We start from the raw sequence: 24,739 nt of genomic DNA on the forward strand, positions 1-24,739 counted from the left end.
ATGCAAAATGTGATAAAATATAATACTAAAAAAGTATAATATTATAAAATAATTGAGTAAATCATTTAGAAAATGGCATAACAAATTCGGGGGGGGGGGGGCATAATTAGTTTACGGGGGGGGTGAGTCATAGTGTTTGGGGGGGGGGGGAGGTGGGCACCTCTGCTCTACTCATGCGGGTATTAACCATGCGCGTAAGGGCGTGTTGCCAATGACCTGTACGATAGTCAATCCTCTACGGACTCGAAAAATGTCACCTGCTCATTGGCTACTTGACTTTTGGCCGAATTGAAGAAGCAGTACAAATGTTACATGCTTGAATTCATAGCGAATGGAAACCACAAATATTTACTGATGTAGTGGTTGGTAAAAAAAAATATTATTCGTATCGCGTCCATCGCTTCGCGCCATGGTGGCTCCTATATTATATGGATTTACAAAATATAACGATTCATTTACGACACTTAAGATAAGGTGTGTAGGATTTTAAGAATTCACTTGAATTAATATTTAAGAACATATTTCAGCATAACTTGTGAAGACGCTCGTACAGACGGCACCGGTTGTGATGACTCATTGTTAGGGACACCTGTATTTCGAGAATACATTTCGTGTCAAGGTATTTCACAAAATGCTGTAGCTTTTCTCCTGTGGTTATTGGCTGAGAGCGGTGAGAGGTGTCGTCCCGCTCTTGACGAGGCCAATGAGAATGTGGTCACAGTACTGCTGCACCCTCACAATTTGCCTTTCCTCTTATAAAATCTACAGTATTTTGTGAAATACCTTGACACGAAATGTATTCGCGAAATACAGGTGTCCCTACTCATTGTTACCAGAGCAGGGGCCATCTCGTGTACACGAAGTGGCATGCGAAACCTCAACACAACTCGAAAATCAGTGAGTGTTACATTGAAATGTGTCCGCTACAAATGTTCAGGAATTATAATTTTGAAATCGAGTAGAAATATTCCTGCAATTAGCATTAGGTATATTTTAATAGACATTGAAAGCGAATCATTAAGTAGCTTCAAAATCCAAATACCGGAATACAGATAGTCTGTAACAATACAGACCTCACCGACTAGATATGGTCCAGATTGTTAATACTAACACATTTGAAAAAAAACTGACTAGTTAATGAATATGTTGAAATTTTGTAAACCTGTTACTTAAGATGATTGGTGATGTAATAATGTCTCTTGGAAACTACATAAGATTTTAACTGCTTTTATTTCTCCATAAATTCGCAAATCACCATGGCGGCCAATTTACGATCACGATTTAGTTCTTAAATTTTAAATTAGTTTATTTGTTGAGAGCCTGGTACAATGTATCTGACCACTAAAGCGATCCGAGCCGCGTAGTGTATACTACTGCGAGGTTGCAGAAGTAGGCTCGGGTCGGGACGAATTTCGCTGTGAAGAAACAAAGGTTTTTAATACATAGAAAATTATCCCAAAGCCGAAATTTGTACAGTAGTAGAATGAACATTTCTTAGTAACACGTCAAAAGTGTAAGTACTGCCGCAAACCTTGTGTGTCACACCGAAAACGAGTAGTTAAGTCCAAAATTAAATTTTTTTGCAACGATCCACAATAATGGATATTGCAAATGCAGTTTATGGAGTAGACCTCAGTATGGAACCCAAAATAATCTAGAAACATTGCCCTATCTGAGGATAGTGATAAAAAGCACGAAGTTTAACATGTTTCTATAAAATAGACCTTTTAAATCATTAAAGTTAACGAATTCACTTTCATTCAATTTTAAGGAAATATAAATACATCTTACATAAACTTAAAGAGCCCAACGTGGAAATCGCTTAAAGTAATCGTTGTTGCACATTTATTCATCTTTAAATTGGTATATTTTTTAAGTGTCTCATACAATTAGTCTGACCACTAAAGCGATCCGAGCCGCGTAGTGTATACTACTGCGAGGTTGTCGAAGTAGGTTCGGGTCGAGACGAATTTCGCTGTTAAGAAACAAAAATTTTTAATACATGGAAAATTATCCCAAAGGAAAAATTTTGTACAGTAGTAGAATGAACATTTCTTAGTAACACGTCAAAAGTTTACAGATGAAACCTTGTGATCACACCAATAAATGAGCAGTTGAGTCCTTAATGATAATTTCTACAATGATCCACAAAAATGTTTCGTAAATTTAATAACTTTAATACTTTTTTAAGTCGGTTCTCATTATGGCACCAAAGTAATATAAAATAAAGTCCTACATGGTAACTGTGATAAACACCTCAAAGTTAAAACGTCCTATTATTAAATTGGTAATTTTAATCATAAAAGGTAAGAAAAAAAAATATTTTTTTATAGAAATTTGACTACATGTTACATAAATATGTTGAGCGTAACGTCAAAATCACTTCATAAATAATGTCTGTGTTTTTTTTTTTTTTTTTTTTTTTTATGGTTTAAATGTGTATATTTTGAGTGTCTGGTACAATAGTCTGACCACTGATGTATTTCAAGCTGCGTAGTGTGTGGTGCAGCAGTGTTAAAGTCGCTCGTGCTGGGACGTTTTTTGCTCCAGAAAACTAAGGTTTTTAATGTATGGTAATTCCAGACTGAATTTTACTCTGAAAGAATAAAAGTTTCCTAACTGCAAGTGATTTTTGCTGCAAACGTAGATAAAAATCTTCCAGGATGCAATTTGCTTAGGTAAAAATGTTAGTATGATCGACTCTTTAATTTATAAATTATAAATAAATAACAACAATAGAACTTCCCGGAAAGTTGTGATAAACTGACGATATTGCGCGAGTAGCAGACCCGTACGTGACTACAGAGAAAGGCTATTTTCCTTGACCGTTAGGATTTCTGGGACGAACACCCTCTCACAGCTGGGGTCATAAAATACGGTCAAACTCTTGCAAAAACATCCACCACCGCTCTTTGCCACTAGCAATTCAACGAAGTAAGCTAGGCGCAGCACTCCAATGAATTAACTTAGAAAAAAAATTACTAAATATGTAATTCTATCAATACATTTTACAACACAACTTATGTATTATTTATTTTCTGGAAAAAAATAATATTATCATCCGAATTATGTTATAAAAGTGACAAAACTCAATAAGCACATTAACGGTGTATCGTTTTCTTCAATTGTTATATAGTAAAATAATTTCATACAATTAAATATATATATTTTATAATATAGGCTACATTAAAATTTTGCACAGTTCTGATCTAAAATAATATAATGTATTAGAAATAAAAAATAATTATATTTTTTGGTATTAAAATAATTTTTAATAATAAAATTTTTGTAACAAAATACGAACACACATATATAAAACCAGAGGTCCTCTAGAATTTTGATTTACAAGTTCCAAGCAGAAATTGTTTATTGTTAATTTTATTGTATCAAAAATCATTCATATATAAAAAAATAATATGTATATCTCAATAGATGTAACATGAATACACCCTATCATATGCATTAAATATATTTTAAGTAATCCATGAATAAGACCAAGTTTATTGAGTGTCGCAGTACGCAGCGTGTTTCAAAGCCCGCCGGCCGTGAAAGATCAGTACGGCCGCAGTACACTGCAACGCTCGGGCAGCTTTAATGAGGCAACTAATTATGCTAGACTCTTTATAAATATACTATATTAAAGCTAAAAGTATAGTTAAAAACATTTATTTAGACATTTTTTCGCATTGGGCTCTTCAAATCGGTGTAAATCGTATTTTTATCTGGGTGGCAAAGATAAAAAAAAATATGTCGTGAATTAATCGCTTTATATCATATATATTAAAAATTTAAATTTTTTCTAACATTAATGGGTGTATTAAAGTTTCTAGATTATTTTGGTAAGTTTATGGACAGTCTAAATTAAAAACTGTATAAATGGGTAGCATTTTAATGGACTGATGCAAGTTGCTGTCACCTAGGACTTAAATGCAAATTTTCGGTGATAACGCACAAGGTCTACAGCGGTAAACTTTCGGTATGTTATTAAGCATAGTCAACTCTACCACAGTACAAAAATTCAGCTTTGGACAAATTGTTCACAGGTTGTCTTGGTTTCCTGGAGTAACACGAAAGTCTACGCGGGGAAGGGCGGCTACCTGATCCGAGAATGAAGGATAGGGCGAGATGGGAAGCGATAAGAGCTGGTTGGGTGTCCGTGTTGGAGAGAGAGATAGAGAGAGAGAGAGAGAAAGGCGATTTTGTGGAAGACCTTCGAAAGATTCCCGTTAGATGGCAGGCCTCAGAGCTGCAACATTCGACAACCTCCCCTCACAGAAGCTCTCTCGCCACTAACTTGCCAAATCTCACCCGCTAGCTTATATACGTGCTGGCTGGCCATACAGTAGTAATAAACCAGCATTTATGAAACACTTAAGCTCATTTCCAACAAATTCTGACGAATGGCTGTTTTTTGTCCTGCACCAATCCCCTTAAGGAGCCCGCCTCGTCAGGGGTGTATGTGTGTGAGTGAGGCGGGATGATAAGCGCGTTGCTCGCTGGTGCTTCCAGCGCGGTGTCTCCTCTGGACTGGCGCGCAGTCTTCTCGTCGTCACAGGATAACTGTGAGATCTGAGCGGTGACCATAACATCATATGGCGGATAAATGAAGATAAAGGTGTAATGCAAGTCCCTTAAGTGCTTTCAAGAATCTATACCAGTTGTTTTACCCCTAAAATTTACTCTGAAAACATGCGTTTTAGCCATTTTGACTCTTCCAAAAATACTGTTTAAAAACTTTACCCAAAACCAAAAGTACTTTCCGGTCCTCAGCGAACTCATAAATGCTTTTCGTAAGCGGACCCCACTCGGATACCTTGAGTAGTTTTGAAATCGCGTTGTTTTCCCTGAATCTCTGCACACCGTATGTGCGCCCGGGTAGGCGGGGGCCTTAAACAGAAAGTAATGGAGGGTGTAACAAGAAGCCAAACTTCTGAGAAGCAGAATTTTTTTTTTTCGGGGAAAATCAATAGCCCGTTCAAACGAATTCATTTTTGCAGTATGATTAGAATTCATTTATTAGCATACGCTTTCACCTTGCCGAATATCTAAATATTGTTCAACACCCACAAATTTCACAAGTTAAATGAAAATTCAAAAAATAAACTCATGAAAAAAATATATTTAGAATTAAAATAAACTAAAGAAATATTGGATTCAAACGTTTTCTAATGGCCTTCATGCAGCATTTATTTAACCAACTAGGTATACCTAAGTGCAATACCCGACGTTGCCCGGGTAAGAATATATTATGATCTTAGATATAGGTATAACGGTGTTTGATAGTTTGTTGATATAATGCAGTTTTTTTGGACATACGCCATTGCAATGACTAGAGACGGGAAAAATTCGCGGGTTCAATGACCTCCAGGATAGACTCCACTATCCTCTACACACTCGGGCAAAACCAACAGTTCATTGGCTGTTGACTTGTGAGTCGTCTCGACTGGGTGGCCTGTGATTCGACTCTTCTATGAGTGAGGGTCTCTAATTGGCCCTGATTACTCCAGATTAACCGGGAACCAATGGCAGAAGCAGTACTCAGGTATAATTATTTGAATTGTAGCATTTCACGAAATGAATCCGCGAATTTTTCAGGTCTCTAGCAATGACGTATGCTCAAAAAACTGTATTCAATCAAAATTCCGCATTGCATAAATCATTTAACTGACGTAATTTGTTGACAGTCAAACTGTAAATCAACTTCACTCTAAATAGCAGTCGTTTAGAAATTAAGGGCATTTCGGTTGAAAATTAAAGATATAATGCAGTATAAATACCGTTTTCCCTTTTTTCTTTGCCGGTTATCATGCTCGCTTCGATGTTGTTATTTGGCAGACGTTACATAATTCAGACTCCGCAGCAAAATCATCCGCGAACCAACCTTCAGTTCGAGGCAATTCAATTTCAATTTCAAAGTATTAATTGTACATATTTGCACTCTTTACAGGTTTTATACATTTTATCTCTGCACACCAGCACTCTGTGCTGTTTTGCCCGTAATTTGTTTTGGTTCATGGTCTACACACACTTGAGTTTTTGTATTTACACTGAAAGAAAAATTTTAAAATAACTTTCGTAATAGTTTTGTGAGCTTAGCTCAATGTTTTTTTTTTGTTTTGGTTTCTTGTTGTATTACATGATAGAATTACTTAAACTAAACATTACACTATTAAACAATTATTTTAATTAATAACACTATATTTGCATGTTTTACTTTGGTTGGTGTTCGTTTTTTGATTTCTAAATTTGACTATTTTAAATGGCACTGTGGGTGGTGTCCAAAGTTTTCGAGGCAGTGCAACGGCATTGCTGGCACGTTTGACGAGTTGAAAAGTTCGCTAGGAGCCATCGACAATGCAACAGCCGTTGTCATGGAGATCATCGGGAAAAGGTCATAGAAAATTAAATTTAAAAACAAAACAAAATGAGTGCGTGTACTTATTAACACGCGTTAGAAGTAATACTTACTTGGCATAGTTAAAAGCTAACTTTAATTTTGCGTGCAAATAATTAATAGGCCTAGAAATAAAACAATAAAAGGGCTGGAGTGATATTATTAAATACATATACAACTTTAAATTTCGCCTTTGGGTAATTTTTATTAACGTTTTCATTTGCCTCTATTTGAGTTATCACTTACGCTTAATGTTTTAAATAAATCATACGCCAAAAAAAAACTTAATATTATATACAAACAAGTTGACCTGATAGTTGCGGAGAGGTGGAGACAGAAGAACGAATACTTGTGCTACACTCGGATCGGCATCAAGGGAGCAGGAAGCAAAACTGTAGGATTTGCAACCAGCCGTGGAGGGGGGGGAGGGGGGGGGGGGAGCGTTGGCCCAATAAATTTTCACGTGGGGTTAAACGACACCGTCATCTCTGGAAACAGTGCTTGTATGTTGTATACTACCCATACCTTGGCCTAAATGCATGCAATAATCAAAAAATCTTTAAAATTCCTAGAACTTTTTCCACGAGACATGGTTTTGACATGAACCCCCGTTTCACAGTCACGCCTTTGCAAGTGCAAGCCGGCCCATCTCAGTTAGGGGCTTCTTAATTCCAGGCCCGTGCTCCAGCAAGCTCTGTCTGCGAGAGATTCCATTTCAATTGGTGCTCCGCGTCTACACACGTCACTTGTTGGCGCCATGCTCGGTCTAGTTCGCTCTCCGAGATCCAACAGCACCTGGAGGTCTCGCTCGGTTCTCGCCCTCTCCGAGACGCACTAGAGACTGGTGGTCTCTCTCAGGGACTCGCAGTCTCCGAGACCCGGCGGGCCCTGGAGGTCCCGGGAATGAGCGCGCAGTGCGAACCGGTCGCCGCAGTGCGCTGCCACCGGCGCGGAAAGTGCCCGCCGCCCGGGAACCGGTTCCCAGACCCACTTGGTGCTTAAGAATCAAGACGCGTCCTGCGTTTTTGCCCAAATCATTCGGACACCCGGCCTGGTGTCAGGTGTACCTACCTTGTCAGTCGCCCGAGCCTCTACTAGTGGCCTTCAGGGTCCTGGGATCAGTTGGGCTCAACCTGGGGCGTGGGTGCCGTTACTGTGTACAAGAGCTGACTCAAGGAATGGGCCTAAAAAATAATATTTACAGTCCACTTAATAAGATAACAGCTGATTGTTACAGACCTGAAATAATTCGCGGATTCATTTCGTGAAATGCTACACTTCAAATAATTATGCCTGAGTGCTGCTTCTGCCATTGGTTCACTGTTAATCTGGAGTAATGAGGGACAATTAGAGACCCTCACTCGTAGAAGCGTCGAATCACAGGCTGCCCAGTCGAGACGACTCACAAGTCAACAGCCAATGAACAGTTGACATTTGCCCGAGTGTGCAGAGTATAGTGGATTCTATCCTGGAGGTCGTTACACCCGCGAATTTTTCCGGTCTCTAGTGATTGTTTCTTGTTTTATAAACCCATCTATCTCCCTACATCTCTAGGTGGACAGGAAAAAAAAATTCTGTACTTTTCAAAAGATTCCATCAGAAACCAGTTGCCAAGATAGAGTAATTTACACTAAAAGAAAAATATAAACTAATTTTGTACAACACATGTCTGTAGTTATTTTTTCGCACATGAAATGTGTTTTTTTAGAGATTATACAGAGTATTTCATACGGAAGTTGCATTGTTTTATAATTCAGGTAAAAGGTAATCGAATATTCATTCATTAATAGGGCTTATTTTTTAATTACGTTTATTAATACTGGAAAGCTATTCATGGAACGGTTTACAAACAACTTAACTGTTTGAAGTACTGATGGGAAAATAATAATAACTTAATGTAGGGGTAAGAATCCGAACCCAGTATAAATGCGAACACTATTTTTTTTTAAAAAATACAGTTGTTTTCACGTAAATGTATCAATTTACAATTATCCGTAACTTTACATTGCTGTTACATTTACAAAAAAAAATTGGTTGTCTGTAAAGTCGTTTACGGACGATAGTTTAAAGTCACAACGTCATAACCAAACATTGATGAAATGATAGCATACTTTTATGAATAAAATTGAATCATTTTTAATTGAATTATCACTATTTTGTATGGATACAAAGAAGCAGTGAAATGAAATCTACAATTTAATTGATGAATTTACTTTTATTTTGCACTCATTAATTCAAATATGTTTATTACTTTAACGAAGAGATTATTTTAACTATAACTTTTATACGTGTTTGCGATTTAACTTCTTCCAATCTGTGTTATTCTGTTAAGGATAGGACGATGATAGGAAAGTAGGAAACGAATGGGAGTGTTTCAAGTTTAATGTGCCTCGAAAAAGTCAAATCGGTGGTTGTTCCAATCGAGTGGAAGAGAGATAGATGCGGCGCAAGCGTACAATGAGCGTAACGGGACACAGTGTAACGGCACAATGTGCGTTACGGGACACTTTTTTTGCGTGCAGCCGGCGTTCATCGATTTATTAGACGTTGTCACGTCAAAAAAAAAAACGTTGAAGGAGGGTGGGAATGAAGCTACTCAACTAACGTGTCGACTGGCGTGACGTAATAGTAATGTGCTGTTCCAAAAACATGTGGAGTCATGAAGGACGGAGTAATTGGAAAATTTTAACAAGAGGCGGCGTGGCTATTATCAAGTCCTCTTTCTGACTATAATTCCATTGTTTCATCCGAAAATCATTCTTAACGTTATCCTTTTCGTATCTATAGTTTCATATTTTAGCTCGTGACAAATTCGCCCTGCTTACTTTTTCGAGGCCACTTACCGGTTTATCCAGCATTTTTCCGGCCCTTGAGTTTCATTAAAATTCCTTAACAGTGTGGTGGATACAGGAATTCTAACCGAAGGGGAAAGGGGTGTGAAATTTGAAAACGAAAGTCAGAATTTGTGTATTCAAAAAATTTGCATCAGCAAGTTACAAGTTTACGTGTTACATTATCTATAGGGACCGAAAAAATTCGCGGGTTCAATGACCTGTAGGATGAACTCCATAGTTCTACGTACACTCGGTCAAATGTCACCCACTCATTGGTTGCTGTCTTGTGAGACGTCCCAACGTAGCAGCCTGTGATTCGATAAAGTCTTAGGTTGGGTGTTTCTGATTGGCCCAGAGACATCCAGGTGAGTTGTGAGCCAATATCAGAGGCAGCACTGAGGTATAACTATTTGTATTTTAGCCTATCGCGAAATGAACTCGCTAATTTTTCCGGTCTCTAATTATCTAACACAACACGAGTCACTTCCTGTGTGGTTTGTTGTTACGTGTGTTGTTTAGAGGTGTTTAAAGTAACGAAAAAATGCGTACCCGTATGTATTCGTTACTATAACAATTAGTACTCGTTACTATCTCTTCGTTACGTTACTCGTTACTTCTGATACCGCATAACATGCTATGTTATGTTACAGCAACGAATCGAGTCGTATTGCGTACGCGTACAGTATGACGACACGTAAATAATAATAAATAGAATACAAACAATTAACAATATTTGATAATTAACAGTTTTTATTAAACAAGAAACAATTAAATCTCATTAGAGCGATTTTATTATATTATCTCTTTTAAGATAAAAACAAAAAAAAGTGAAAATACGATAATAAAAAACAAAAAAATACATATTTCTAATTTGTAAAAAATACTTTCTTATAAACAGTAAAAAACTTGGACGACGAATTTTTAAATTATACTTTACTTTATAAACAAACATCGTTCTTTGTAACGTAAATTCATCGAATATGCGCGCGCATGCGTAAAACATACGAAAAATGCGAGTAACGAAATGCAGCCGTTTGTAACGTTTCGTTACTCGGTACTAGATGTCGCACCCGTTACTCAGTACCGAATACATACGGTTTGCTACAGCTCTAGTGTTGTTGAGAACTGACCCTGCGTTACAAAACACGCGGAATTAGGGGAATGAGACACAATTACATCATCCGGTAACACACGCGTGTAGAATGCTCGCCTGGATGTGCTAAAAACCAATATTATCTACGGAAGGTCTCGTCAATTCTCTGTAACTTAGGCTGTACGGATAGTCTGTCAATGAGGAGAACGAAGCGTCTTTTGACTTGATGTAAGTTTTTGGACATACGCCATTGCTAAGCTCATGTATGCCTGTAGAAGAAAATTACAAAAAAATCCAATAGACAAAACAAAAACACAAGTTAAGCAAATAATTGCTGTTGTCAATAGGATATAAACACCACATAATATTCCATAACAGGAATATGGTCAACAAACAAAGAAAAATGGACTAACAGAACGAAAAAAAAACCATAAATGTTTACAGCACAAATATATTGAACCAAAAAAAAATGTTATGGAAAATTGTTATGGAATATTATGTGGTGTTTATATTCTATTGACAACAGCAATTTTTTTGCTTAATTTGTGTTTTTGTTTTTGTCTTTTGGGTTTTTTTGTAGTTTTCTTCTACATACATACATGTGCTTAGCAATGGCTTAAGTCCAAAAACTTACATAAAGTTATGCACTCCCATTGCACAAATATTTCAAAGATAATATAAAGCGTCTTTTGTTTTACGTAGACGTCCAGACAGTTTTATTGCAAGTAACCTACGGATTTTTTTTTCAAAGGGTGCTGCACTTTACCTTGACGCTTAAAAACGTATCGCAAATAACTGTACTCTATGCCTTATTAGCCAATCACACTTGAAAGTCCTCAACGTGACAGAAAACTAAAACTATTCAGATTTAAGTATCTATGAATCCAAAATTTGTATCTCTTCCTGAATGTACGAGTTGCAGGGTAGTTGTTTTATTCAAGTTAAAATTTAAATAATGTATTTTTTCTTGCTTTATTTGTTTTTATACATTGCAGTAGGTTAATCACTGAAGTAAAACAATTTTTTTCTAAATATCATTTCCTAAACCATAGAAAAGGCTAACAATATATTTGAAATATTGTGGGAAACTTTTAATAAATTCTTACAATGGAATTTTGCCGTTATTTTACAATTTGTTTTCTAACGGCGCATGAATTCTAAACGTATACAAACACCTTAAATCAATTTTTTAACTTGCGTGTCATTCAATATTGCTTGAATTTGTTTCATGCTCTATCTTGCAAAGAACTATGTTAAATCAAGTTCGAAAGTTCGAACCTTAAATCGCTTGAAACTGAAACTTATGTTTTTTTTTTCTCTTTTTTTTTTCACGACGAAAGGTAACATGTTTGTGTTTAAACACGAATAGGTAGTGTGAGTCGCATTCCGTCACCCTGTCTCTTATCGACGATGCTTTCTTATCTACACGATTGCAGGTAACTAACATCAGCAGTTTTGTCTCACTGCGGTATGTTTCGAGGCGTGTTGTGATTGGCGCTGGTGTCTCAGTTGAAACTGCAAATAGCGTAGTCAGTCTGCGACGACGAAGACTGCTTCGTGTATCTTCGTGTGTCTTCGGTATTGTTCGTCCTTGAATTCAGTTACGTATACGTGTATACGTGTTTTTAACTACGCAGTTTCGTGCGTGTTTTTAACTACGCGGGACCAATTTTCCGTAAATTCACGGAAAATGTTACAGAAATGACAGTTTAGCAGGAATCTATACGCCCTTTAATATGTCCATAAATAAGTTTTTTTAGTTTTTTTTCGTTTTGGTTTTAAATGTGTATATGTAGGGACCGGAAAAATTCGCGGGTTCATTGTCCTTTAGGATAGACTCCACAGTACTAAAAAAAAACTCGGGGTAATGACACCTGTTCATTGACTGCTGACTCGTTGGACGTCTCAACCAATTTGTCCATGATTCGGCACTTTCTTGGTTTAGGGTTTTCCATTGGCCCGATGTTCCCCAGATAAAATGTGGGCCAATCGCAGAAGCTGTACGACGTTATACATTTTTGGATGTCAGTCTATCGCGAAATGAACTCGCGAATTTTTCAGGTCCCTATGTATATATGTTGTGAAAGTATGGCTGGCCGAAACAATTGTTTCCACGAACGCTTGGTAGAGGCAGGCGCAAGTATTTCTATCCCAGTTCAAAATTAAAATTAGAAAGAAAAAAGTTCCCACTCGCACAGAGTAGCTGACACGACGAGAAGGCCGCGCGCCAGTTCGTAGAGCGTAGAGGCAACGAGGCGTTCGATGTGCGAGCCGGAGTCGCCCTTATGCCCGTTCTGCACTGGAACTGGAACTGGAACATTCCACTGTCGCGTCTGCCGCTTCCACAATGCACGGATACCTATACGTAACGGATAGAGGCCGGAAAAATTCGCAATTCATTTCGCGATAGGCTAAAATACAAATAGTTATACCTCAGTGCTGCCTCTGCTTTTGGCTCACAACTCACCTGGATGACTCTGAGCCTATGAGAAACACCCAACCAAAGCTGTATCCAATCACAGGCTGCTACGTTGGGACGTCTCTAAACACAGCAGCCAATGAGTGGGTGATATTTGACCGAGTGTATGTAGAACTATGGAGTTCATCCTACAGGTCATTGAACCCGCGAATTTTTCCGGTCCCTACGCATGAGTTTACCTTCAAAGTAGGTCAACATTACAAGTCTATTGCTAATAGATGGCCTGGAAACTTAACAAGTCTATTGCTAATAGAAGTCGGTGGAAACCTTACAAGTCTATTGCTAATAGAAGTCAGTGGAAACCTTACAAGTTATGCGATTCGCGCACACTGTAATTTTTTTTTGTATATCGGACAGATAGGCCTATAATTCATTTAAAATTACAGACATTAATTTGTAAAGTTGTGCGTTTACGTGGAAACAACTGTATCACTACAATAAATATAGTTTTAAAAACTAAAGAAACATGCTTTTAAAGATTATCAAACTTAAAAGTAAAAAAATAATTTTAAAATTTAATTTATGACAATAGTATATATGCAATACTAGTATAAATGAGAAAAAAGCTTGAGGTGCTTTGTGCCATATTTTTTGTATATTAAGCGCCCCATGCTTTTTTCTCATTTATACTAGTACCTATTGCTTATATACTATTGTCATAAATTAAATTTTAAAATTATTTTTTTACTTTTAAGTTTGATAATCTTTAAAAGCATGTTTCTCTAGTTTTTAAAACTATATTTATTTTTAACTTTTTGGTTTGATATTCTTTAAAAGCATGTTTTTTTAGTTTTTTAAACTATATTTATTTTTAACTTTTTAGTTTGATATTCTTTAAAAGCATGTTTTTTTAGTTTTTTAAACTATATTTATGTATAATTATCATAGGGAAATGAGTTACCGACACTACCTATTACCATCTGAGATAACTATTTGGAGTTGCAACGTCACAAAGAAATGGTAAAGTCTCTCAGAATCATTTACAGTTAGATGTATGAATATAATCTTAGAATTTACCGGGGAAAAAAAAACATTTTTTTTTTCGGCGTGGCCGGGAGTAGAACCCACGATCGCTGAATCCGAATGCTGACGTCACAGAAGTCGCGCGCCTTAGACCGCTCGGCTAACGAACGTAATGAAATTGGTGGGACATTTTACAGTGATGAGCCACTCACTCTTAGTCGAAAGCGTTACAGACGGACAGACAAACATACAGGTGAAGCTAATATAAAGCATGTAAAAAGGAGTTCGCAGTAATACTGGGTTCAGATTCTTAACAGGACAATTTATGCTTTGTGTTGTCTCAGTACCTCCAGTAGTTAACGTTATTTGCAAACTGACCCTGGATAGCTTTCGAGTATTAGCTGCGCACATTAATGACCATGATGCAACAATATTTAAGTCAATTTGTTGGTACTGCCATTATTAGGGACCGGAAAAAATCCCGTTTTCAATTACTTCTAGGATATACTCCATGATCCTCTATGTACTTGTGCAGATTACACCTGCTGATTGGCTACTAACTCGTGACAAGTGTTAACTGGGAAGCTTGTGATTCGATACTTCTTCTGTCGAACGTTTTTCATTGGTCCAGAGTCCTTCAGATAAACTGTGGTCCAATCACTGAAGCAGCAAGAAAGGCAAGTGTATTTGGATTCTATCCTATCGCGAAATGAACCCGCGAATTTTTCAGGTCTCTAGCCATTATCGTAGCCAGCGAAGAATGCACTCGACCACGCCGTTTTGGCCGCTACCTTTTGTTCCTGACGACAGTGAGTTTGAAACTTTATGTATGTTGCTTCAGGCGAATACATCATTTTTAAATAGTATATGTAGCCTATATTCACAGTAATGGCAAGCTTGGGTTGTCATAGCAATAGTGCTCGCAATTTTTAATTTTTTTGTGATGAAGCTATTCAGTATTGCTGAAAAGTAAAGTTTCTGATGCAAGTCCCAGTAGGTACATATTGTAACCACAAATAAATATTAATATCAAATTAAAACCACTAACGCAAAAACAACAAACAGAACTTACTTATAGTTGTGTACAGTAATAATTCGTAGATTAACAATTACCTTTCATTTAAAGCTGGATATATTTAATTCAAACAAAAATAAAAATTGGTTGTCTGTAAAAGTCGGTTTACGAACGATAGTTTAACGTGACGTCATAACAAAACATTGATGAAAAGATTGCATACTTTTATGAATAAAATTGAATCATTTTATTGAATTATCACTATTTTGTATGGATACAAAGAAGCAGTGAAATGAAATCTACAATTTAATTGATAAATTTACTTTTATTTTCACCATTAATTCAAATGTGTTTATTACCTTAACGAAGAGATTATTTTAACAATAACTTTTATACATGTTTGCTATTTAACTTCTTTCAATCTGTGTTATTCTGTTAAGGATAGGACGATGATAGGAAAAGTAGGAAACGAATGGGAGTGTTTAAAGGATGATGTGAAGGAAAATGGCCTACCCAACACCAAGATACAGTCAAAAATAATATATTTGCTCCACGGATTCTGCAGCAATGCTAGGAGGAACGGGTTAGCAAAGAGCAATGAAAATGTTACATTGAAATGCATGAAAACAGAATTACGCCACGGACTCGGTCACAATGCTAGGAGGTTCAGGTAGCAAAGAGCAATATAAAATGAGCGTAACGGGACACAGCGAAACGGGACAATGTGCGTAACACTACACCTTTTCGTGCGTGCAGCCGGCGTTCATCGATTTATTAGACGTCACGTCAAAAAATAAGATTTTTTTCTATAAATAAATCGTTAATAAGTCTCATGTATTGTGTTATCACGCACAACATGGCGGAGACAGAGCAGTGTAGCTCTAAACTTCCTGTGATGACGTACGAGACAGCGATAAGAGTTCTTGTTTATAATAACCATGTCCTGGTTGGACACCGAAGACTTTATAAGCCTACTATATCTTTAAAATGTACAATAATTATTTTAATTTTTTTTATTTAATGAAGACGTAATTAAATATTAATATAGGCCCTATATTTATTCACATCGTTCGACGTTAAAAAGCTTTATTAACTTTTGTATATTTTAATCTTAAGTAATAAATAAAGGCATGCATATTTCGCGAAAAGATTCTGAGGCTAGCTGAAAGTTAAAACAATGTATCATCGTTTTGTGTGTCGTGATTGGATGAGTTTCTTTCAGCTACATGTCGATTGTTAAACCACCAGTCACAGTAATCCAGTGCGGAAGCAAACGCGTCCGGAGTGGTTCGGCCAAATGAGGCAACGACTTCTCTCGCCGACGGCCGCCAATCACAAGGAAGAAACCATTGGTGCGGGAATACCTTGTTGAAGTCTAACAGGCGTTCAGATCTATTCGCGAAAAGTGCCTGCCACTAGTAATAAATTATTTACAGTCAGTTCATGCTCATACAAAAATCATCCTTCTAAAAAAAAGCTTACTGCCCGTAACTGCATAGACAAGTTATTTTATTAATTCAGTGCAGACGTAGCCAGTGAAGATGGCAGCATATCGAGCAGTTGAACATCACAACACAGTTCAAGGTCACGGCCTGCAGTGAGGTAACCCAGTATTGGCCGGGATTGGCTTCCGGGAAACCACCGGAAACATAAATCAAAATAGAACCCGGCGAGGCGAGTGTATATCAGCACTGTTGCCAGCTCTCTCCATCTTGGGAAAGTAGTTCCCAGCACTTCATCAGGCGGAGAGGCACTGAGAAGCAGAATGCTAAACAGGGCTTCCAAACATGTTCAGCTAATGGGGCCCGCCTCGTCAGGGGTGTGTGTGTGTTAGTGAGGCTGGATGATAAGCGCGACGCTCGCTGGTGCTTCTAGCGCGGTGTCTCCTCTGGACTGGCGCGCAGTCTTCTCGTCGTGCATATATGAGCGACGACCGTAACATTACATGGCGGAGAATTTAACGTAAAGGTGAGTTGCAAGACCCTTGGATGCTTTCAAGAATCTTTACCGGACGTTTCATGTAATAATAATAATAATAATAATAATTTATTTCCCCCCTTTTATTACACTTTGTTAACAATATTCACTTAATTAACGAGGAAATTTATCACTCACGAAAGCAAGCTTGTATGTGAGTGCATCTAGTCACTTCAAATTACATGCGGTATTTTGACGAATGTAAACATTTATAAACTTGTGATAACTAAGAAATAAATATATAAAATATAACCTAAGAAACCTTGCGTTAGTTTTATAGAGATGAAAGTTAAAAAGAGGAATTTATTAAAATTCAATATAATGTCTAAAGAAAATAACTCTGAAAACACGCGTTCTAGCCCTTTCCACTCTTCTAAAAATACAGTTTAAAAATAAAAATTACAGAAAAATAAGTACTGATCCGTAGGGGCAGGCATTTTTCGCGAAAAGATCCGCACACCTATTAGACTGCAACAAGGTATACCCGCACCAGCGGTTTTTTCCTTGTGATTGGCGTCCGTCTGCGAGAGAAGTCGTTGCCTTATTTGACTGAGCCACTCAAGACGCGTTTGCTTCCGCACTGACTTACTGTGATTGGTGTTGTTACAATCGACATGTACCTGGAAGAAACTCACCCAATCACGAAACACAGACGATGCTACAGTGTTTTAACTTTCAGCTAGTCTCAAAAACTTTTCGCGTAATCTGCATGGCCCTACTGATCCACTCTCAGAGTATTCTAAAATGCTTTTCGTGAACAGACACCACTCGGATGTCTCGAACAGTTTTCAGACCGCGTTGTTTTCTCTGAAGCTCGGTCGTAAGGCGGAACCGACTGCAGGAGCTGCGATGGTTAGGGACTGGAAAAATTCTCGGTTTCAATGACCACTAGGATAGACTCCACGATTCTCTATGTACTCGGGCAACTATCACCTGGTCATTGGCTACCGACTCGGGACACCTGTTTACTGCGATTCTTATGATTCGGTACTTCTTTTGTTGAGTGTTTGCCATTGGCTCAGAGTCCTTCAGGTAAATTGCGGTCCAATCACTGGCGCAGCATTAATCTAAACGAGTTTGGATTCCAGCCTGTCTCGAAAGGAATCCGCGAATTTTTCCGGTCTCTAGCGATGACCTGGGAGTAGGGGCATGCATATTTCGCGAAAAGATTTCGAGACTAGCTGAAAGTCAAAACAATGTAGCACCGTCTGTGTTCCGTGATTGGGCAAGTTTCTTTTAGGCACATGTCGATTGTTACAACACCAATCACTAGAGACTGGAAACATTCGCGCTTTGGATGACCTGTAGGTTATACTCGACAATCCCCTACACGCTCGGGCAAATGCCACCTGCTCATTGGCTATTGACTCGTGACACCTGTCAACTGGGACGCTTGCGATTCGATACTTTAGGTTTTTCATTGGCTCAAAGTCCTTCAGATAAACTGTGAGCCAATCACAGAAGCAATATAAAGGTACAGTTGTTTGGCTTCTATCATATCGTGAAATGAATCCGCGAATTCTTCCGGTCTCTACCAATCACATAAAGTCAGTGCGGAATCAAACGCGTCCTGAGTGGCTCGGTAAAACAACGCGACGACTTCTCTCGCAGACGGCCGCCAATCACAAGGAAGAAACCGCTGGTGCGGGTATACCTTGTTGCAGTCTAGTAGACGTTCAGGGTTTTTCGCGAAAAATGCCTGCCCCTACCTGGGAGTGTCGGACGACGCCAATCTTCTGCGGCCTTCACGACTTGGTCGTGTGTAGCGCGCTGTCGACATGTGTGCATGCTACAGGATCGCCCGACCACCATTGCCAGCGAAGCCTGTGTAGGTGTGCCGCAAGCTGTTGGTTGATTCAAAAACAGAATATCGTATAAAAAAATCCGCTATGCCTAAGTATTTTACATCAATCAGTTCCAAGCATTATCTTAACATTAACATAACATTTACGTAATATTAACCTAACATTTACATAACATTAACGTAACATTAACATAACATTAACATAACATTTACGTAACATTAACATAACATTAACATAACCATTATTAACTTGTTCTTGGCTGTTGGGTACAGGGCACTTACGAGAAAAATTGTGGATTGCCCAACGTTTCGGAAACTTTGTTCGCTCTTGAAGATGGCCGCAACAAGACAATTGACTCTGGCTAACAAAGCATACGATCTAGATAAGCATTGTGAAACACTGCAGTAGAATAGCATTGGTTTGTTAAGTAAATTTATTATAAAGACTACCGATTGTAGCCGTTACCATAGTTTTCCGTTTCATGGTCCATAGACCCCAAAACCATTGTCAACTCAAAAGTTTATATATTTATCATAAATGTATGGACACGATAAATGTCGTAATTTTTCACAAATCTCTTCCAAACTGATACCTACATAAAATCTCGGTCGAGCTCGTTATTGGACAAAATCCGATTATATAGGTAAAAATGGGGAAGTTTTTAAAAAAAAACAGAACAGTTACTATAACCTTTGAATATATATACTGTATAGAAGTCGCCAGCCCAGGTTAAAATTTCTAATACGGTTTTGAGATAGTTGGTTAATTCACCGCCGCAATCGCCACCATCTCTAGGGCATCGACTTGTGGTGGTACCTGGCGGACAAGTGTCGAAATCTTCAAACACCCCTTCCCCCTCCCGTTGAACGAACTTGAGCTGCAGTGAATGATAGGTGGGTGGTGCGGGGAATGACAGCAGGCGACAGTGCTGCACTCTAACGTGTAAATAACAACTAAGACGATACAGGGCGTTACGGCAGCGCACTGCAGCGGTGAAGTTCCCAAGCTGCTCATCATATGCTTTTGAAAAACGTAGAGTAAATCCTATCCACTCGCGACTTCTATACATTATATATATTCAAAGCTATAACTCTCACAATATGACGAATATCGCACACGTTTGAACGTATTATAACTTGTTGGAGTAATACCAAAGTTTTTTTATCTAGATGATTTTTTTATGCGACCAACCATAACTGCCAGAATGGAAAAAATTATTTAGAGGACAAGAAATTAATTACTGACTTAGTAGGCATACCAGCTAAACCATTCAAATTGTTTGTAAATCTTATAATTTTTATCTAAATCTTTTGTCAGAAACAATTTTTGTTTCAACCAACCATTACTGCTAAGTGTTAAATAAAGAATGGTTTAAAGGACTAAAAACAATGTACAACTCCCTCATTAGGTAAACAATAAAATCTGTTACAATTAATTGTAAATCTTCTAAAAATATCTAAAACTTTGGTCTGTAGCAGTTATTGATAAGATGAGCCATTACCGCAAGGGCTTGAAAAAAACAAGGGTTGGAATAAAAAAATAAAACTTCCTTACCATGTAGACTATGGTGTCCGTTCTTAAATTTTTTAAACTGTCTAAATTTTGCCTAAAACGTTTGTCTAAGTAAGTTTTTATATAACCAACCAATACTGCAAGGGGCGGAAATAAAAAGGGTGAAAAGCAAAAAAAAAAATCATAACTATTTTTAATGGATATACTATCAAATCAGTTAGGTAAAAATTATTGAAAAAAATTGCAACATTATCTAAAACCTTTGGCTGAAACAAATTTTTGATGAAACGAACTGTTGCTGTAAATACATGGTCATAAAAAAAATCGAAACTTCCTTGCTATCAGATTAGTGAAAATTTATTTTAAACCATCTTAATATTATTTTAAACCTTGAACCAGAGCAAATTTTTACACTACCACGTATTAGTGCAAGATATGAAAAGTAGTTTTTGAAGGTCAAAAAAATTCGTAACTACTTCAGTAGGCATAATATGAAATTCGTTCTTAGCTATTCAATGCTCTGTGCATTAAGTTAAAAACACTGGCAACCATTCCGCCGCTGCATGGAATATGAGAAAATGTTTTATCTATAATTTCGGAATAATGGCGAACATATAGGATGCCATGTACATTAAGTTATTAAAATATTTCAAAAGTTAATAGAAGTTCCCAGAACATTTTCAGAAAAAAATAGTTACTTCGAAATCTACCTACGCCTGTGGAATTTGCCGAAAATATTTTTTTTGTTTCATATATTTAACATTTTTCAATACCTTGAATAGAAGATTGGCTATATGTCTATACATATGTGTAAAAAAATGTGTAATAATTTGTTTAGTGTGCCAAAAATCCAGCGATGAATTGGTGGAGTGTCGTGACGTGTATAGGATGTCTCAGAGCTGTGCATTTACATGGTGTAGAAGAGTGGTGTATGTACAAAATGTGGCAGAGCGGTGTATGTGCAGGATTTCGCAGAGCGGTGTATGTACAGAATGTGGGTGCACGGTGTGTATATAGGATGTCGCAGAGCGGTGTGTATATAGGGTGTCGCAGAGCGGTGTATACATGGTGTCGCAGAGCGGTGTACGTACAGAATGTGGCAGCACGGTGTGTATATAGGATGTCGCAGAGCGGTGTATAGGTACAGGGTGTCGCAGAGCGGTGTACGTACAGAATGTGGGTGCACGGTGTGTATATAGGATGTCGCAGAGCGGTGTGTATATAGGGTGTCGCAGAGTGGTGTACGTACAGGGTGTGGCAGAGCGGTGTGTATATAGGGTGTCGCAGCGCGGTGTGCGTACAGGATGTCGCAGAGCGGTGTGTATATAGGGTGTCGCAGAGCGGTGTGTGTACAGAATGTGGCAGAGCGGTGTGTATATAGGGTGTCGCAGAGCGGTGTGTGTACAGAATGTGGCAGAGCGGTGTACGTACAGAATGTGGCAGCACGGTGTGTATATAGGATGTCGCAGAGCGGTGTGTATATAGGGTGTCGCAGAGTGGTTTACGTACAGGGTGTGGCAGAGCAATGTGTATATAGGGTGTCGCAGCGCGGTGTGCGTACAGGATGTCGCAGAGCGGTGTGTATATAGGGTGTGGCAGAGCGGTGTGGCAGAGCGGTGTGTGTACAGAATGTGGCAGCACGGTGTGTATAGAGGATGTGGCAGCACGGTGTGTATAGAGGATGTGGCAGCACGGTGTATACAGGGTGTCACAGAGCGGTGTGTATACAGGGTGTGGCAGGGCGGTGTGTAGAGAGGGTGTGGCAGAGCGGTGTGGCAGAGCGGTGTGTATAGAGGGTGTGGCAGAGCGGTGTGGCAGAGCGGTGTGTGTACAGAATGTGGCAGCACGGTGTGTATAGAGGATGTGGCAGCACGGTGTGTATAGAGGATGTGGCAGCACGGTGTGTAGAGAGGGTGTGGCAGAGCGGTGTGGCAGGGCGGTGTGTAGAGAGGGTGTGGCAGAGCGGTGTGGCAGAGCGGTGTGTGTACAGAATGTGGCAGCACGGTGTGTATAGAGGATGTGGCAGCACGGTGTGTAGAGAGGGTGTGGCAGAGCGGTGTGGCAGGGCGGTGTGTAGAGAGGGTGTGGCAGAGCGGTGTGGCAGAGCGGTGTGTGTACAGAATGTGGCAGCACGGTGTGTATAGAGGATGTGGCAGCACGGTGTATACAGGGTGTCACAGAGCGGTGTGTATACAGGGTGTCACAGAGCGGTGTGTATACAGGGTGTGGCAGGGCGGTGTGTAGAGAGGGTGTGGCAGAGCGGTGTGTAGAGAGGGTGTGGCAGAGCGGTGTGTATACAGGGTGTGGCAGGGCGGTGTGTAGAGAGGGTGTGGCAGGGCGGTGTGTAGAGAGGGTGTGGCAGAGCGGTGTGTAGAGAGGGTGTGGCAGAGCGGTGTGGCAGAGCGGTGTGTATACAGGATGTCGCAGGGCGGTGTGTATAGAGGGTGTAGCAGAGCGGTGTATGTACAGAATGTGGGTGCACGGTGTGTATATAGGATGTCGCAGAGCGGTGTGTATACAGGGTGTGGCAGAGCGGTGTGGCAGAGCGGTGTGTATACAGGATGTCGCAGGGCGGTGTGTATAGAGGGTGTAGCAGAGCGGTGTGTATACAGGGTGTGGCAGAGCGGTGTGGCAGAGCGGTGTGCCGTGTTGCAGGCGGAGGCCGGCAGGCGGTGCCTGCTCAAGGACCTGGCCGGGCAGATCACGTGTCGGCTGTGTCGGGGCTACCTGGTGGGCGCCTCCACCGCCGTGGAGTGCATGCACTCGTGTGAGTACCACCTTCTGTCGCCAGGGGCGTGCAATCCGATCTCTCATTAGTAGGGACCGGACAACTTCGCGGATTAATTTCGCGATAGGCTGTACAATTCGTACAATACGTGTACAATTCTGCTGGTTTTGCTATTGGCTCCAAGTTTAACTTGAGCTCTCTGGGCCAATGAGAGATTATCGACCAAAGAATCATCGAATCGCAAGCCACCCAGTGGAGACGCCTCACAAGTTAGCACCCAATGAACACACGTGTTTGCTTGAAAAATGCAGAGGATAATGAAGGCTATCCCAGAGGTAGTTGAATCCGCAAATTTTTCCGGTCTCTACCGATCTCGCATTATTAGAGACCGGAAAAATTCGCGTGATCAATGGCCTCCAGGATAGACTCCACTATACTCTACACACTCGGGCAAATGCCAACTGTTCATTGGCTGTTGACTTGTGAGTCGTCTCGACTGGGCAGCCTGTGATTCGACACTTCCACGAGTGAGGGTCTCTAATTGGCCCTCATTACTCCAGATTAACAGTGAACCAATGGCAGAAGCAGCACTCAGGTATTATTATTTGAATTGTAGTGTTTCACGAAATGAATCCGCGAATTTTTCAGGTCTCTACTCATTAGACTGCAATAAGGCATGCCCGAGCTAGCGATTGTAACCTTGTGATTGACGGCCGTTTGCAAGAAAAGCCATCACCCTGTTTGTCCGGGCCTGTCAGGGCGAGTTTTCTTCCGTCCTGGATGGCTACGGCTGGTGTGCCGACAGAAGAAATTTACTTGAAATATTCCCGAAATCTTTTCACGTTAGAGACCTGTAAATTCGCGGATTCATTTCGTGAAATGCTACACTTCAAATAATAAATTATACCTTAGAGCTGCTTCTGCCATTGGTTCACTGTTAATCTGGAGTAATGAGGGCCAATTAGAGACCCTCACTCGTGGAAGTGTCGAATCACAGGCTGCCCAGTCGAGACGACTCACAAGTCAACAGCCAATGAACTGTTGTAATTTGCCCGAGTGTGTAGAGGATAGTGGAGTCTATCCTGGAGGTAATTGAACTCGCGAATTTTTCCGGTTTCTATATATGGGCCTATTGCGAGTGTACTTTGCGCTAAGATAGTCATAATTCACTGCGACCTTTTCTTACGTTAAGGATTGGAACAATTCTTTTTACATGACGTTATTTCAGAGCGACTCACAGACGTTCTGTATTGTAGCATATGTTACATCTAGGGACCGGAAAAATTCGCGGGTTCGATGACCTGTAGGATGAACTCCATAGTTCTACGTACACTCGGTCAAATGTGACCCACTCATTGGCTGCTGTCTTGTGAGACGTCCCAACGTAGCAGCCTGTGATTCGATACAGCTTTGGTTGGGTGTTTCTAATTGGCCCAGAGTCATCCAGGTGAGTTGTGAGCTAATAGCAGAGGCAGCACTGAGGTATAACTATTTGTATTTTAGCCTATCGCGAAATGAACTCGCGAATTTTTCCGGTCTCTAGTTACATCATTGTCTGAGAGTACATCGCGATCTTCTTTCGTCGTTAAGAACATATAACAAAATTTACTAAAGCCTATCAAACATATTTTTAAAGCTATAAATCTTTATCTCCAACCATGGTTTCTATTCTACGTTTGCTTTATAAAAAAAAAGGTTAAATTCATAGAAAACTTACTATATTTGTGTGATGAAATTCCCCGTACAGTCGTATACAGAGGTTAGTAACTTACATTTTAAGGTTTACGAACGTTACCAAGTTAGGTTTTAACAGTGCAGTTGCACATGCAAAAAAAAAAAAAAGACGCAACTGGCCTGCAATATGGCGGAACTTTATCCGCCAATGATATGCCCTTGGGGCGAACTGGCCAGGTGTCGGGGGGCCAATGAGGGAACTCTC

The 24,739-nt window shown here is 39.4% G+C and overlaps 1 protein-coding gene across 1 annotated transcript in view; it reads left to right on the forward strand.

Moving 5' to 3' along the window:
* The window catches only part of LOC134528621 (serine-rich adhesin for platelets-like), a 120,252-nt gene that overhangs the window by 55,897 nt on the left and 39,616 nt on the right, over positions 1-24,739 (forward strand). Inside the window, exon 5 of the mRNA XM_063362372.1 lies at positions 22,728-22,839. Within this exon, the coding sequence (XP_063218442.1) occupies positions 22,728-22,839 (112 nt within the window). The remainder of the gene's footprint in view (positions 1-22,727; positions 22,840-24,739) is intronic.

Source organism: Bacillus rossius, chromosome 1 (genome assembly GCF_032445375.1).
Source record: "Bacillus rossius redtenbacheri isolate Brsri chromosome 1, Brsri_v3, whole genome shotgun sequence".
Lineage (NCBI taxonomy): Eukaryota > Metazoa > Arthropoda > Insecta > Phasmatodea > Bacillidae > Bacillus > Bacillus rossius.